At 44.2% G+C, this 16,740-nt stretch overlaps 1 protein-coding gene and 1 long non-coding RNA gene across 5 annotated transcripts in view; one reads left to right on the top strand and one right to left on the bottom strand.

The window, feature by feature from the left end:
- ABCC8 (ATP binding cassette subfamily C member 8) overlaps positions 1–16,740 on the bottom strand; it is a 148,145-nt gene that overhangs the window by 34,741 nt on the left and 96,664 nt on the right. For all 4 annotated transcript variants that reach the window (XM_090032571.1, XM_090032572.1, XM_090032573.1 and 1 more), the window contains 5 exons: positions 15,493–15,577; positions 14,189–14,269; positions 11,021–11,158; positions 4,567–4,692; positions 3,763–3,862 (listed from right to left, as the gene is read on the bottom strand). In XM_090032571.1, the coding sequence (XP_089888697.1) occupies positions 3,763–3,862; positions 4,567–4,692; positions 11,021–11,158; positions 14,189–14,269; positions 15,493–15,577 (530 nt within the window). The remainder of the gene's footprint in view (positions 1–3,762; positions 3,863–4,566; positions 4,693–11,020; positions 11,159–14,188; positions 14,270–15,492; positions 15,578–16,740) is intronic.
- Positions 1–16,740, top strand: part of LOC149871469 (uncharacterized) — a 96,733-nt gene that overhangs the window by 15,431 nt on the left and 64,562 nt on the right. The gene's annotated exons all lie outside the window — the stretch shown is intronic.

Below are 16,740 nucleotides of genomic sequence, written 5' to 3'. Positions count from 1 at the left end.
CACAAGATGTCAGGGTAGTTGAAGTCTCCCATGACAACCATACGCCAGGAGCATGCAACATCAGTCAATTCCCTGGCGAACTCCTGGTCAAGCTCTTGATCCTGGGTAGGAGGCCTGTAGTAGACTCCCACCATTGTGTCCCCTGTGCCATGTTACCCATGGATTTTAACCCATTTTAACCCAGAGGATCTCCAGTCATCCTCCCTGGTCGCCAATGTTGGCTTGCAGGGATACGTAGCTTTCCTTGACAGAGAGCTACACCCCCTACCCCTTTTGTCCACTTGATCTCTCCTGTACAGGGTATAGCCATCTATACCCCTGGTCCAGTCATGGGTTGAGTCCCACCAGGTCTCCGTTATCTCTATGACGTTGTAATTATTTGTGTTAAGCAGGAGGATGAGTTCCTCCTGTTTATTCCCCAAGCTCCTGGCATTTGTGTACAGGCAGGCAAGTGTCCCTTTAGGGGCTCTTGCCTTGCCCACAACTCACTCCAGGGCTGGGGCAGGTGTGGGCTCCCCTAAGTGCCTTGACCTACTGGCTTTGCAAAGCTTGTTCAGCGGGCCAGCAGTGGCAGTAGTGCCCCCTGTCTGCCAACGGGCTTAGTTTAAAGCCCGGTGGAGCAGGTAAGCCTGTCTGGCTGAGAAGAGCCTCCTCCCAGCTGAGAGAGGTAGAGGCCATCTCTTCCCAGCAGCTCACTGCCTCTCTCTCACCAAATAGTGGACTGTGGTCATGGAAGCCGAAGCCTTCCCAATGACACCAGTGCTGCAGTCTTGGTTTCCTACCACAATCCTCCTCAGCCCAAAGCCTGAGACTGGGAGGAGCAAAGAAAACACCACCTGTGCCCCCAAACCCTTTAGCCCTGCTCCCAAATCCCTGTAGTACTTCATGACCCAGATGGGAGTGCTCCAAGCCGTGTCATTGGTGCCCACATGGATAAGGAGCATAGGGTAGTGGTCAGTGGGCCGGAGGAGCTCAGGGATCTTCTCTGCAATGTCTCGGACACGGGCACCTGGGAAGCAGCAGACTTCCAGGTTAAGGGGTCGGAGTGGCAGATGTCCCTCTCAGGATGGAGTCTTCCCTGACAAATACTTTGTGTTTTGTCTTGGGGAGTGAGGGGGTGGTAGCTACAGTTGAGCCTGTGCTGCCTACCGGAGCTGGCAGCTTAGCAGGCTCTGCTGGGGCTGCAAGAGGTTTGTACCTTTTGCAAAGTTCCAGTGGGGCGGGGACCTTGGTGCGGCCCTTGATCACCTTGGTCCACCTCTTGGCTGGACAGCATGGGAGGTCCCCGAGTTCTCCTTTGTCCTGGAAGGCTACCTTGGTCTACTCTCCGCCTCCAGGGTGTGAAAGGCCTGGTAGTAGGAGTCAATCTCCTACTTGCCATCCCTGATGGTGCACAGTCTCTGGACTGTGGCCTGGAGCTCCTCCAGCTGGCCTGCCAGAGACCCCAAAAGGAAGCAGACCTCACAAGGGGAGGTGGCCATGCTCCTAGTCCCCAGAGCCTGAAAAAGTGTCAGGCAGCCCCCACAGCCAACAGCCAGGGGCTCTGACTGCATGGGACCCGGAACTATGGGCTCCATCTGGGTAGAGGCCTCTGAAGAGCCAGAGTGGGGGGCTGGAGACCCCGAGAAGACCCTCGGGTTGCAGCGCATGCCCATCTGAATTTTACTGATGGTAGTCTGGCTAAATGACTATCTACCCTAGGGGCTCACAGGCAGGGCCCAAACTCCCACACTAACTTGTGCACCAGGCAGACAAGTGTGCCTGTTTGCGTGGCCTATTCGTAAGGCTCCAGTTGCATGGCTACCTGGGGCTGGGTGAAGTAGGAGCTGGGGCAGGTTGTGCCTCCTCGGCTCTGATTCAGCCACCCTGCAGCTGTCTGGAGTCAGGGTCCCTCCCTCCCTGCTGCGGGCCCCACCTACCTCTGGCTGTGCTGGAGGTCTGGGTCAGGGTCCTGCTGGGGGTTCTGGGGGTTCCTAGGTTCCATGGGGGTGCAATAGGCTTCTGCCTGTGTCTCTCTCGCTGGAGCAGGGACAAACCGCAGGCCCTTTTTAAACTGTGCGCATGCACAGAAGGGCTCACTAATGGGGCTGCACTTTTCTAGGGCCTTAGAGGTCCCTGCCCCATGGAAGAAGGGGACAGGTGTGTGTCCCCCCTTCACCAGTCTCATGCGCTGGGTGGGACTGGTTGCATGGCTCCCTGGGGGCTGGGCCAAGTAGGAGCTGGGGGGGGCGTGTCCCTCCTTGGCTGCGATTCAACTGCCCTGCAGCTGTCTGGGGTCAGGGACCCTCCCTCCCTGCTGCAGGCCCCACCTACCTCTGACTATGCTGGAGGTCTGGGTCAGGGTCCCTCTGGGGGGGTTCTGGGGGTCCCTAGGCTCTACAGGGGCACAATAGGCTTCTGCCTGTGTGTCTCTCGCTGGAGCTGGGACAAACTGCAACTAAGCCATCGGTGGACCCTTTTTAAACTGCCCCTTGCTCCTCTCTTTTAAAGAGAGAATGAATGCCCTTTCTCTGGTCTGGGTTCTTAAAAGCCACCTTTGTAGTTTGAAAGCTGCAGAGCAAGTTTTGCAATTGTAATTGTTAATCAAATGTTTCATGTGTATGTATGTCTGTGTGAAATTATTATCCCAAAAGGAGGGGAGAAGAGCTTTTAAAATATAGAGATGTTCTTTATAGGGAAATAAATCAGCTGTGGGCACTACTGGGCTAATGTGATGGGACAAAACTCCACTTAAGTTAGTGCAACTGTGCTCTTTACACCAGAAGAGAATTTGGCTCAACAAAGGTAAATGCTTGTTTAAGTTAGCTTCTTTTCAGGAATCTAGTTAAAAGCCCATGCTTATTCTTAAGCATGTGCTAAGTCCTATTGAGTTCTATCAAAATTTGTTCTTCCTGAATATGAACACTCTCCTGAACTGCAGCCCAAATGGGAACAGTTTTGACAGATTTCAGAAGGCTACAGTTAGTTACCTAACATTTCCAGATTGCTTTTTACAAACTGCATTCAAAGGTCAACCTTGCCATGTGATTCTTAAAAAACATAACCCATGGAAAATATCGAGTCACAGAGGGCATTCAACAAGCTTTAGTTAAAGCGCTCCCACCACCATTTGGAAATCCAGGGACACTGAATACACATGACACAGAGGCTGCTCCAGCAGACTTGCAGCAGACTCAGTTAATCAAGTCTGGTCTGATGTGTGCTAATTGGCATGCGTCGGAGCAGATATCCGTCACATGGATAGGCGCTCAGAGTTTTTTTGGAAAATCATGGCTTTATTGCTTATTTTAAACCTATTACCCCCAGAATGATTCAACAATAAAACAACAACTAATGCACTAGACTAATTAGACTAATGTGCAGTAAAGCATCACCATCTACATATGCATGGGAATTACTGCACAGTAGATTACTCTAGTGCACTGCTTGCTAGTACCAATACATATAAGTGCTAAAAAAATGAGGCATTAACTAATAGTGCACATGTAGACACTGATTTCAGGCACAAACTGCACCTGGTCAGCCGCATCAGCTGAGGGCCAGCCTCCTGCTTGGTACAGTGCCACATGGCTGGTAGTTTGTGCAGCCACATGGCAGGGACAGCTTCTTAGTTGTCCCAAGTTGACCTCTGGACCCCAGGCCTGATCCCTGGGGACTGTGCCCTCTGGACACTGCCCCACCTGTGTAGGCATGTCCTGAGTACTACAGGCTTGCAGATAATGGGTAGTAGGCCTCAGGGTGCTTATTGCCAAACTTATTTACCTTCATCCTCTTCATCATCATTTAGCAGAGCTTCTCGAGAATATGTAGTCCTCCGGTGATTTTTCCTTTCCAAAACAGTTTTTCTTTCAATTATAGTCTCCTAAAAGCAGAACAAAGCATGAGGTATGCTTCAATGAAGTGTCTAAAAACTTATAGAGGTCACAAAAGATATTTCTAAATTAGAGTGTCAATAGAAAGAAAGGGAACTTATCAGAATAGAAAGGGATAGTAGATCTGTCACCTCTATATAAATCCAAAAATGCATAAAATGGGAAGGTGATATTGCCAGCAAGTCATTAATTTCATTCAACATTTTAGCAGCTTCATTCTCAGGCCTCTCGGGGAAAGCTCCCACTGAAGAGAGCATCTGCTTATGTAGTTCTTCCTAGTTTGTAGCAGTATAATTAATGAAAACTAATTTATTGATCATCAGTGACCTGTTATACAAGTACTAAAAACATTAAATGCAATACAGTGGGTAATATCTGCAACATTTATCTTTAAAACATAACCATTCCTGTACATTATTGATTCACTTCTCTTTATACTTAATGGCTTAATACCATATTCCATATGCAAGAAAATTCCCCACTTTGCAATAATAAGGAATGTAGTTTTAGATGCTTCATACATTGGATAAGGTCTGATAAACCTAGATGTAAAATTTGGCATAAAAGAGCAAATCATAACATTTTATTCCAATTAAGTTCAGTGACACAGTATTTCAACTACTGCATTTTTTTCAAACTAAACTGGTTTTCATGTAAAGAACAGTTACAAAAGAAGTTAGGAACTCATAATAACCTTCTCTAGGTCTTGGTCCTGCCGATTCATGAGTGTTTTCCAGTGTTCAAAGAGTTCAGTCTCCGATTTCTGAATGTCCTTGAGAGTCCCTTCTCTTTGAATGGTTCCATCCTTCATTGCAATTATCTAAGAAGTCAAAAATACAAGCTGTCAAGGAAGTATTATATTAAACTGTATTTATGGAGTTTGCCATCTGTGCTGTGGCCACTAAAAAAATATTAAAATACAAGACCATTCTATGAATCAGTTTGGATATCATCAACACCTTTATAAATTAAAGGAAAAGGATATCCTACTTTATGGTATGACTCAAGATATTTCTCATTTCAGCATACTGCAGACTCTCCATCATGCACCACTTAGAGAGGACTTTGAAAAGATTCAGTATACAGCACTATATTCCCCAAAGCTGCACTAGATGAACTCAGCTTATTGCACAAACCTTCTCATTTTTTAAAGAAGACTTTTCTTTTAGATCCCACAGATCTAGATATATTAAAGATGTGAAATGTGAGTCATTAGCAATTGAGCTGTGATTCCTTCCCACTGTTAGTTTAAAACAGCAAACTTCAACACATCTTTATTTTATATTAATTGCATATTTTCTTAGAACAATCCTGTGCTTGATGTGCTAATTATCATCATCATAAACTCATAGCAGGTGGCATGAGCCAGTGAACTGAACACAAATTCGAATATAGAACTCACATAAAATGAAATGTTACTATTTATCACTTGAATTACTAAAGCATTGACATGCTGCACTGAGGAAATGTGGCCCTGCAGTATTAGAGGGGAAATAGCCAGAAACTCCCTGTACTTCAGTTCCCTGCTACTGACTTGCTACATGCTTTTGGACAACCAACTTAACCCATCTGTATAACTTCAATAACAAAGCTAATGAAGCTGCCCTGAGAACACTTAATGGTGTGGCTACATGTGCACTTTATTGTGGAGTTGATTAATTAGCTCCACAGTAAAACATCACTGTCTACACACGCATCCATATTATGGAGGAGTCAATTAATTAACTCCAGCATAGGATAGTACTGTCCAGGACAAGTACTATCCTATGGTGGAGTAATTTATTCCACCACAAAGCACATGTAGATGGTGACTGGGGCTGGCTGGGGCATGAGGGTGCTACAGTGTCGGGGCTGCCTGCTCCCTAGCTCCCCCCCTTCATACCCCAGCCAGCCCCTCTGCCGCTGAACCTCGGACCCTCTGCCAGCCCATGACTGCTCTGCCCTGGCTCGATGTTCTGCAGTCCTAGGCACATATGTAAATGCTGCACCCAGGAAAAAAAAACTCTGTTGTGAACCGTAAAGTAGGTGTAAAACCTTGTCATTCCCGTCTGATATCATTTTGCTCTGTCCTCTTTCGCACTGGTGTAACTGGCTGTAACAGGTACAGTGGTAAAGCAGGCATTTCTCTGGACTTCATTGTTTTTCCATTTATTTTACCTTAATTCTGTGGGCTGTGGTACCCAGACATATTTTTTCCCCTTTGTGCTTAAACAAACAATATTTTTCAAAGGTCACAACATAAAATCTGTTTTTCTTTTGACTCTTTCTCTTCCTAAACCTCCCACGTCCGTGTGGCAAGGTCGTTTGTTTTTTTTCTTTTCTTTGTTCCTTGCATAACTCTCCCTCAGGCTATAAATAGATGTCTCCCAATGAAGCAAATCTGCTGTGCTGGGATCCGGTCCAGGGGATCCACTTCAATGGGCCACCTAATCATCACCTGCTGCAAGGCTCCCAGAGCCTCAGGGATCTGATCCTGTGGGATAGCTACAAATGAGGGACCCTGGGGTTCCCCTATTTGCAGAGGCATTCCCCAAGTTGAGGTGGGTCCACACAATATGCATGCCTGAGGAATCTCCTCCCAGGGCATTCCTGGGGTACATGTCTGCAAGTGGGGAACCTGGAGTTCTCTTATTTGCAATGGCATACCCCATGATACATGCCCAGGGATTCCCAGAGCATGAGTCTGTCTGCAAATAAGGGAAACTTGGGCAGGCATCTCCATGGCTTCAGGGGTCTGACACAACAAGATCTGGAAATGGGAATAATTCCTAGGGAAAGCAGGACCAGGTCCTTGAAGCCCCAGAAACACCTTCCCCAGGCCAGCTGGAAGCACAGACAGCTCCAGGATGCCCATACTCTCCCACCACAAAGCAAACAGATGTCTGCTGCAAAAAAGAAGCACAATTTTATACTACCTGTGTCATACCCACAAATGTTGAGCATTTGTGGCATGATGATGGGCATGGATGCTTGTTTGCTTGGCCCTTGTGCCGCCACAAACATTTTTATAATAAAACAAAAATGACATCTGTTTCCAGCCTTAGAGATGAGAAAAGATGCAATAGTAAGGAGGAGGATTATCTGCCCTTCTGGCAAACTGAAGAGTGCATAACTTGAAACAGGTCATTATCATGATAACAACCTGCAAATTTAGAGCTGTCACCACATTAAATGAAAGGACAGGCTTTTAGTGACAAGCTGTACTGACACTCAGCTCTCATTCTGCTGTTACACTTAAGTGTACACATTTCCACAGACTTTTTAATACTGAGGACCTCTAGGAAATTCTAGGGGATTCTGGTGATTAAAACTTTCCAAATAATACATATTAGATGAGGGAAAGGCACATTTAAGAGCAAATTATTTTATAACTTTGGAGTCAAGCCTGAAGGATGCTCTGCCCCCTCACATATCTATTAATTACACTTCAGTGCCACCCCTTCTACTCACATGTACACACTTGATAGCACTGTAATTATATCAGGTCTCATAGACTTATTCTGATAAACTGGTATGAAAGGGAAAAAGAACAGTGTCTTCAACCAATAACATCAGCTGACCTCACTAGGGGTTAAGGTGGCTCAGTGACTCTCAGGAATGGGGCTAGGTGAATTTTCCACCGAAACTGTTTTAAAATGGAAAACTGGGAATAGACAAAACATGCTTTTTTCAAACACCATTTACTTTCCACAAAAAAAATCAGTCTCCAGTGGAACAACTGAATGTCTGATGACAAAAATGTTTTAGTTCTGCTGCTGTGGTGCAGCTGTAATTTGTGTCCCTCATGCTTTCCTTGTCTCTGGTTCATTAGCTATATATCAGCTCCCATGGTGTACTGTCTCTCCCAGTACACCATGGGAGCTGATATACGGCAGATATAGTATGACCAGAAAACCACCTCCTGGTGGAGAACTGGAACAGTTGGCATCCAAACTTTCTCCTTCTCTCTGAGTCACTGGGATTGCACTGATGTATGGAAACACTTCAAGTTTTGAACAAAAATATTTTAGAATTTAATTTACACTGGTTTGTTCTCTCTTATTCTAGGCTGCATCTTTGCAACACAGTTTAGCCCGAAGCGTTCGTTTGAAAACTAATTGTTAAATTCCTTGGCTAAAGTCTTGTTCCTAAATAAAATCCTGTTATAGCTTCTAATAAAACCATCCCTTCTCCTCTCCCCACCCTTAACTTCAAAGTAGTTTGGTCATGATAGAAACAACAGTCATAGGTCTTCAATGACTTAAAATGAGTCTCCTGCCTGGGAGACTTGAAGGCTTATGTTATAGTCTTCTTTAGTTAGTGACATGAATTGGATGCTGTGGAAAATAATGATGTTGCAAACTAACAACAGTGCAGTTTTGGAATCAAAGAAGAAGATATGATACAGAAACACAAACAATTAAAAGGGCAGGAAGAGAAATGGCAGGGGAGATAGGCCCCCCACTACAGAAAGGGTATGGACAAATTGGAAACAGGCCTGTGGAGGGCAACAAAAATGGTTCAGGGGCTGGGGAACATGACTTATGACAGTGGTCTCCAACCTTTTAAAGCAGGCGATCACCTTTGGCATTTAAAAGCAACCTAAGTTCTACTGTGTGCTACCGCCACTGCTCTCCCCACCCAGCAGGTATGTCTGTGGGGAGGGAATGGGGGGTAGACTGAGGGAGAAAAAATTATTTGGGGGTGTGCCCCCCCAGCAAGTAAGCCTCACCAGGCCAGAGCCCTACTCAACTTACCCTTGCTCCTGCCTCTGCGGCACAGTCCCTCACTGACAGGGGCTCAATCTAGCCCCGGCCCCTTCCCCATGGACTGACCTGCTGGGCTGGAGTGCGTGTGCACACAGGCACTCAGCCCCGTACCCTAGCCTTGGATTAAATCCAAGAAGCTATGAGATCTACTGGTGGATCGGGATCCACTACTTGGTGACCACTGACTTATGAGGAAAGACTGGGGGAATTGGGTTTATTTTGTCTAGAGAAGAGGAGACTAAGAGGGGACTTCATAGCAGCCTTCAACTACCTGAAGGGTGATTTGAAAGAGGATGGAGCTAGACTGTTCTCAGTGGTGGCAGTTGACAGAACAAGGAGGAATGGTCTCAAGTTGCAGCAATGGAAGTTTAGGTTAGATGTTAGGAAGAATTTTGTCACTAGGAGGGTAATAAAACACTGGAACAGAGAGGAGGGGGAAGCTGCGTTCTTGGAGGTTTTTAAAATGAGCTACACAAAGCTTTGGCTGGGATGATCTATTAGGGGATGGTCCTGCTTTGAGCAGGGGGTTGGATTAGATGACCTTCTGAGGTCTCTTCCAACTCTAACTTCCTATGATTCTATGAAAAAAAACCCTTTCCTATCCCAGCTGACTAGCCAGATCTCTGGGGTTTGTGACTACACAAGTCATCATATGAAAGCACACCTTTCCATAGTGGCAAAAAGATACAAAATGTATAATTCAGTAATTAAATAGAATGTTACAAAAGGTACTAGCAAATTGCCCATTAAGAATGACGGGGAAGCGGGGCCGGCAGGGACACAGCCTGCATCTGAACCTGCACCCCTCCTCCCCCCTGGCTTCGGGTCCAATCCTGCCCCCCTCTCCCCATTCAGGTCTGACCCCACCCTCCTTTGATTTGACTCCACCCCCCCATGCCCTTGTGTCCACCCCTGCCCCCTGTCCGGGTCTGACCCTGGCCATGGCCCACCCCCCTCCCCCCAGTTCAGGTCTGACCCCACACCCCCTCCCCCTGGTTTGGGTCTGACCCCGCCTCATCCCCTCCCCCTTCTCCCTGCTCAGGTCCAACCCCCCTCAGTTCAGGTCCAACCCCACTCCTCCTCCCCCTACTTTGGGTCCAACCCCCCTCCTTGGATCCGAACCTGTTCCCCCCATTTGGGTCCAACCCTGGCCCTGCTGCTTGTAAAGTGCTCGGGGCAATTTATTTTTTTTTGCCACATGTGGAGGTGGCGCAGAGGGAGTTGCCACACTGGTGGCTGCAGGAAGAGGTGGTGCAGGGGAGAGGCTCCCATTTTAACGCAGCTGGTCGTGCCCCTGGCCATCCTGCTGCACAACCAATTGGCATATGTGCAGTTGGGCAAAAGCCTTACGGACAGACAGACAAAGCCTTTTATTATATTAGAATATTGAAAAGTAAAGTGCCTATTGTGAAGTGTCATTTAGTATTAAAATAACCCAGGAATTCAGGTGCAGACAGAAGTGCAACTCTCCACTGTAACTGGGAACACTTTGCAGGAAGTGTTCTGAGTTACAACAATCCCTGTTCACTGTTGGTTCCAGGGGGAGGGGTAATCTAACTGCTGGCTACCGGCCTGCAGCCAGTTTCCCCCAGCAACAGCCCTGCCTCCCTGCAAGGCTGCAAAGGTTTCAGAATGGGAGGGGGGAAGGGAGCAGAGGGAGTTCATTCTAAGGGTTCCCCAGCCAGTGCTGAAGTGTGGGGTGGGTGAATTGGAGCCTCCCCCCCACACCTCAGGGGCCCCACCACACCTACCCCACCCTCCAGTGACGGCTGAAACTCCCCCAGACTGAACTCCCTCCACTCCCTTTTCTCCCTCCCATTCTGAAAACAGTGATAGGCTGGCAGGCAGGCAGACAGCAGTTACAGAAAATGCTCTGTTTTGAAATGTCTTCATCCGACTCCTTTTGCAATGAGAATTCAGAATTTCACCCACTTGGCCATTTTTGAATACGTCTGCAGCTGTGCACTTGTGTTGGGTCACAAGCTATAGACTACTTTCTGTGACCAGATTGAGTTGTTACTTCTGCCTGCGCCTGAAGTGTCTATTTTCTTTTCCCTATATCTGTCTCTTCACCTCAGTTTTCTTGTAGTTTTCCTTCTGCAAAATAATTGCACAATAACATCAAAGACATGAACAGCTCTGTTCATTTTCTGATAACTGAATCATTTCAAGGCTGTAAGAACTTTTTTTAAAAGTGACAAGTGGTTTTAGGTGATGAAGACAACTGAAAAGGGAACTGAGTTTCATAAAGTGCTGAGCACCTAGTCTCCCAAGGTAGCCAGCATGAATTATTTAAATACGTCTGAAATTGGAAACTCATATTAAGACATCCAAATGATGCTGAAATGCAGTAAGAGCCCTGCTATAACAACAGAAGTGAAAAGATGACAACTTTCTTACCCAGTCAGCATGGGGTAGGTACTGTAGTTTGTGAGTGACAAGGATAATTGTCCTCTTGTCTTCTCTTAGCATTTTCAGGATTCCTTCTTGCATAAGATGGTCACTTAAATGGATATCCAAAGCAGAAAATGGATCATCCTATGCACGGATGGGGGGATGGGGGGGAAATGGAAAAAAAAAATAGCTATATACCACACTGCTGCAGCCTGGCTTCTAAAGGACTTAATGGAAATTATACATATTAACACTGATGCTGCTATCAGCAAAATCAGTTGGATCAATACTGACAACAAAAAGAAGATTATCAGTAAATCAAAATTATGCTGTGGCTTTTCAGACAGCCAATAATAAAGCAGGAGTTATCCTTTTGAAGTTAAGCTGAAATATGGTAATATTAGCTGAACCTGTATTTCAGTTTATTTAGTTTACAGGGGCACAGCCAGTTTAAGTTGCACTGTACAGAGATTGACAGACCCAACCCAGGGTAGTCGACTAAGTTGAGGGTATATGTATCAGAAACTTCCGTAGAAACTGAGTATAATCAAAACTTAATTTTACTTGGCAACATGTTTTCCTGCTGGTAAGGTATTTTTTCCCACTTATTTAAAAACATAATTTTATTACTGAAAAACCACCATGGCAGAAAGCTTTGATCATTTCTATGATCCAGAGCAGATGTTTACTTTAACAACTAAACAGAGGAAATTAGATTCATTTTGTCCTATTGGCTCATTGATTTTCATCAGATTAATTGAGGAAGGAGCAAACTTATATTTTTGTCTTCAGGATTTACGTATTTGATCCTGTTTGTATTGAGTTACAGATATATGGACTGTGGTTACCGGTACTAATATTGTTGGTAAGATTTACATGGACTTTTCACTGGATGTTATTTATTGTGTTAAAGGTACAGATTCTTTTTTACTTGGACATTTGCTCTTTTCTCCATACATGTAGTGGACTTTTGGGTTGGATTTTCAAAAAGCACTGAGAATTGGGTTAACTCCACTTTATGTCATGCACGTGGATTTCAATGGGAACCAAATTACTCTTTTTTCTGAATTTTGGACTAATTTTGTATTGAGATTACTTTTGAACTACATTTTCACACTGTACTTTTGACCGCATACGTAGTTGCATTTGGTTTTCTTACATACTTGATTAAAATAGTAATATGAGGGAAATAAATGGTGACGAATATTGTAGCATGTATGTAATGGTAACCTCACACAAGGAGTATATTCTCAAAACACAGCACAGTGTGACAGTCACCCAATTCCACATAAAGTTTTTGGTGATCATACAGCCAAAATCTGAATAATGTTAAAAACCATGTATGAAATTATCAGTTGGTTTTCTGAGTTCCCTTGCTCTTCTGATTTGGCTCAGAACCCATGATTCTCAACCAGGGTGCCATGACATATTTTCAAGGGTCCACAGGGTACTATAAAATGTTAGCACTGTTAGGTGTGCAAGCATGATTCACAAGATAAACCCAGAGATTTCAAACAAGAATTCACACTGTTAAAATCATTGTTGTGATGTTTGAGTTTCTGCACAGAAGAATTGACCTAGTATTTTTCTGTAGCCAAAAAACAAGTGAAAGCTAAGAGCTGGCAATTTCTGAGGGGTGCCTTGAGTCTAAAAAAGATTGAGAAATCATTGGTCTATGCAATGATGCACTGTTATTGACAGATGGAGGTAACTACAGACCCCACATTAGCTCTGCTCCACTGCAGCATTTAGCCAGACTACTATATACCTCTGTGGGCCCACTATAAGTAACTGGTGTTGTGAAAGGGTTTTAAGTCACTAAGAGGAGTCATGCAGTTGTCATGTAACTTACTCGTGAGTCCTAGGGAGAGGCCTGGGACTGTCCTTTCTCAGCTCCTGGGAAAAGACACGTGACACATAGTGTCTTCCCATATCCACATGGCTAGCATGCAATGCTAATTTAACTCAGTTGCAGAGGATCTTCAAGAGGCTATGACCTTGAGAACTAGGCTTCAAAAAGAAGCGCTCAGCTGACAGAGACAATAAACCCACCAGTGTGTAGTATGTACTTTGGTTTCCTAGGCACTAGTTCAAGGACCTCTTCACTCTCACCATAGCAGCTTCACTCATGTGGGGGTAGGTTATATTGAAAGCCATGCCAGATGAACAAGGAGCTTGTTACTCTGTAGAAAAGAGATGTCTAACACAGGATGACATTAATGTTATGGCTGGGATAACTTGGGATATTTTTACAAATACTGTGGATGTTAAACCTCTAATTGTGAAAAAATAAATGAAAGTGTCAAAGCAGAATTTCATCTGACACTGAAGAGTTAACTCCACAGCTTGTATATTTTTTATCTTAATAGCTATCCGTTCACCTCTTGTATTTAAGGGTGGCAGTTGTACAGGTATTCAGTTTCTCCTGGAAAAGTCGCTGCTTTCCCAGGGGGAAATAATGAGTGTACAGACATTCAGGATTTTTCTCACAGAGCAAAAATGGCCCGTATGGGGGGAAAAATAACATGGGAACAACCAGGGTTAAATCACTCCAGGGAGAGTGAATGTCTGTACAACTTACCCTTTTGAGAGAAGCCACAGCACAGTCATCCAGCATCCCAGGATCCTTTGTCACCCCCTTCCCCCCACTCTCATGGGAAGACAGCAACAGCTTGCTGAACTCCACTGCTCCTAGCCAAGCAGGGAGCAGAATACACCTCCTTTACAATCCCCCATATTGCTGCAGGAAGACACAGGCTAACCCTGAGCATTCCAGGTCAGCCAGTCAGGACATCCTTATGCAGTTCTGTAATTCTGTTGCAAGGCAGACAAAGCAGTCTGCAGTGTGCACACTGAGATTTATACACAGGGGATCCCTAGCTGTGCAGCATCAGCACTGAAAGCTATTTGCTCTTCAGGTGCTCAACATGCAAATGTCTGTTCAGGTATCTCCAGTAAAGTTTTTCTACCAGAAGAACAAACCTTGAAGAATTCTCTGAGATCATTTGAACCTGTGAATGCAGACTTAATATTTTTGCATTGTATGCCAGCTAAAATAAAGGGTGCACATTTGGAGTGGTTCAGAGAAACAGAACTTTGTGTGCTGCCCTGTTAAACATCCTGAATGATTATACATAGTACTATGATTTACGGCACACAGATAATGGTCCTTACCAGGAACACAACGCTTGTCTGTTGATAAAGTGCTCTGGCCACACTGATGCGCTGGCGCTGCCCTCCAGAAAGATTAATACCCTGGAGATAAGCCAATAAAACAATAAGCAATTGATTGCAGAATTGTTAATTTAATTCTATGGCTGAAATGTTAATCTAATTCTATGGTTGAAATTTTGCTTTGTTAATGATGATGTGGAAAAAAGATTAAGGATGGAAAGAACCCAGGAATAACTTTTTGTAGTCTTGCAACTCAACTAGAAAAAACAGCGCATTAGTTGCCAGGAAAACTGGACCTCTCCATTTTGAATTCTGGGCTATATGTACAGTATTGTAAACATTGTTAAAGCTTTTCCTTCAGATTACACTGACTTGCTGAAATGTTCCGCATTTTCTCTTATAAGCTAAGAGGAAAGCTCTAAATAATCTCAATTATATGCTGAAAGTGGCTTTTTAAATATTTGTCCTCCTTTCTGTAAATGTATTTCAGCATTATCAAAGTACTTTTAAGTGAATTAGGCCAGATTTCAAAATGTGGGAGCAACTTAAGAAAGTTTGCCTTTGAAATTTCTGGTGAAATAGAAAGAAAGGATAGAGATTGCTTATACGTATTTGTTTCCTTACAAAATCCCCCATAATTTTTTCAATATATTTTCAATTATACTCTCCCTAATTCAAGAAACAACATGTCTAAGAATATTCTGGATGTCTATGAAGATTTCTGCAATGTTTGATGCTGCTTTGTTTACCTAATGTACAAAATTTGTATTATATGACTAAACTGTAATTGGTGATTTTTAATCCCAAAAGCAAGCCTTGCTGAATGAAGCATGATCTGCTTGTAAAATGAGATCCCAGCCTTGCCACAAACTTGCCTTGGGCAAGGTATTTAACTTCTCCACTTCTTCCAGCAGGGTGTGTTATAGCTTAATTCACTAGATGTTAATCACTTTACATCTTTAGATAGAAGGTGTGTCAAACATAAGCCTTACTTTTACTTTTATTCCTGCAGAGACCAAATTACATACAGTAAGTCAGGACAGATCTTTAAGATAGCAACTAGGGACTACTGAAAAACATTCTGACAGGAGATAATTTAAACCAGTATCTCTCACACAAACAGCAACCATTTCTATGTTTACCAAGCAATGGGGTTCCAGTCTAATGACCCAAAAATATGTTTAACTCAAAGATTGCTTTCATTGCCAAAAAAGCCTCTATGATTAAAAAAAAGGCTTAATAAAACCCCCCAAAAAACAAAACAAACCCCTATAAAAAATAACCCCTTGTAGATGGTAACTGACCCTCTCTCCAATCTGGGTTTGGTCTCCATGAGGAAGAATGTCAATATCAGGCTGAAGGGAGCAAGCATCAATTACTGCTTTGTATCTGCAAAAAAAAAAAAAAAAGGTGATGAAAAGCCACAGGGATACTGCTAGACTTTCACATTTCCTACCTGCAAAGGAACAAAGATTAACTGGCTGGAAAAAATCACACAGTGGAAAAGCCTTGTTTGTTAGGCACTAATTGTTCTAATGGGATCTCTTTTAATCACAGGCAAGTAAATACCATTTCAGCTAACAAAGCATTTAAGATCAGTTCCCCAGGCCAATTTAAAACATTTAGAATCTAAAAATAGACAAAACAAGCACTGCTTCTTTCATGATGCACTGTTACTCTTAAATGTTACTGTGTTTCCAGAATCAGGGCCTTAGTTTCCTAGTTCGTTCGTGTCATAGCTACAATGGAAAAAGAAATAGTATTTATCCACATTAAAAATGTAGCATAAATCATTATATTGAGCATATATATACATGTGTATATATACACTCAGTTTTCTAACAGAATACTGAGAGTGTATCTACACATGCAATTAATATGAATCAATAAGCTCTGGAATAGTTTGAGCCAGAGTAAACTACTCCCAAGCGCAGCGACTATGTGTGCGCCCAAGACAGCAGCAATTTGAGCTTAGGTGGAGCAGTTTACAAGACGGCCACTCAGCCCTGGGCTCTGGGTCTGTTTCAGCACCACCACTTTAGAATGGCAGTTGGCAAACGAGCTTCAGATAAATTGCTCCCGCTGCCATTTTGAAGTGTGGGGACACCGAAACATGAGACACGGGAGGCTGCTGGAGCGCAGTAACTGTCACGCTCCAGCAGACTCGATTAATCAAATTGACTAATTAGCCCTGCAGTAGACATTACACATCTACATGTGTGCCCCTATTAGGCTTGAGTAAACTGATTCCATGGCAGGGTACTAGTTCAAAATACAAGTACTTTTCTGCTGCAGAGTGTTTTACTCCTCAGTATCATATATGTAGACACTGCCCTGGCTCGCTGGGGCACAAGGATGCTTTCAATGCAGGGGCTGCCTGCTGGCTAGCCCCACGCTGAAACACCCTCATTCCCCAGCCAGACCCTTCACAGCATGTTGAGCTGAAGGGAACAGCCCCAGGCTGATGGGCTGACCCCTGGGGCTGCTCCAACCTGGATCAATGTGTTGTGGTCATAGGTGCACATTCAAGTGGCACACCTGGGCACCTGGGA

The sequence above is a fragment of the Crocodylus siamensis genome, chromosome 2 (genome assembly GCF_052110815.1).
Source record: "Crocodylus siamensis isolate JL-2025a chromosome 2, ASM5211081v1, whole genome shotgun sequence".
NCBI lineage: Eukaryota > Metazoa > Chordata > Crocodylia > Crocodylidae > Crocodylus > Crocodylus siamensis.
The sequence above is the reverse complement of the archived record's forward strand: the minus strand, read 5'-3'. Positions and strand labels throughout refer to the sequence as shown.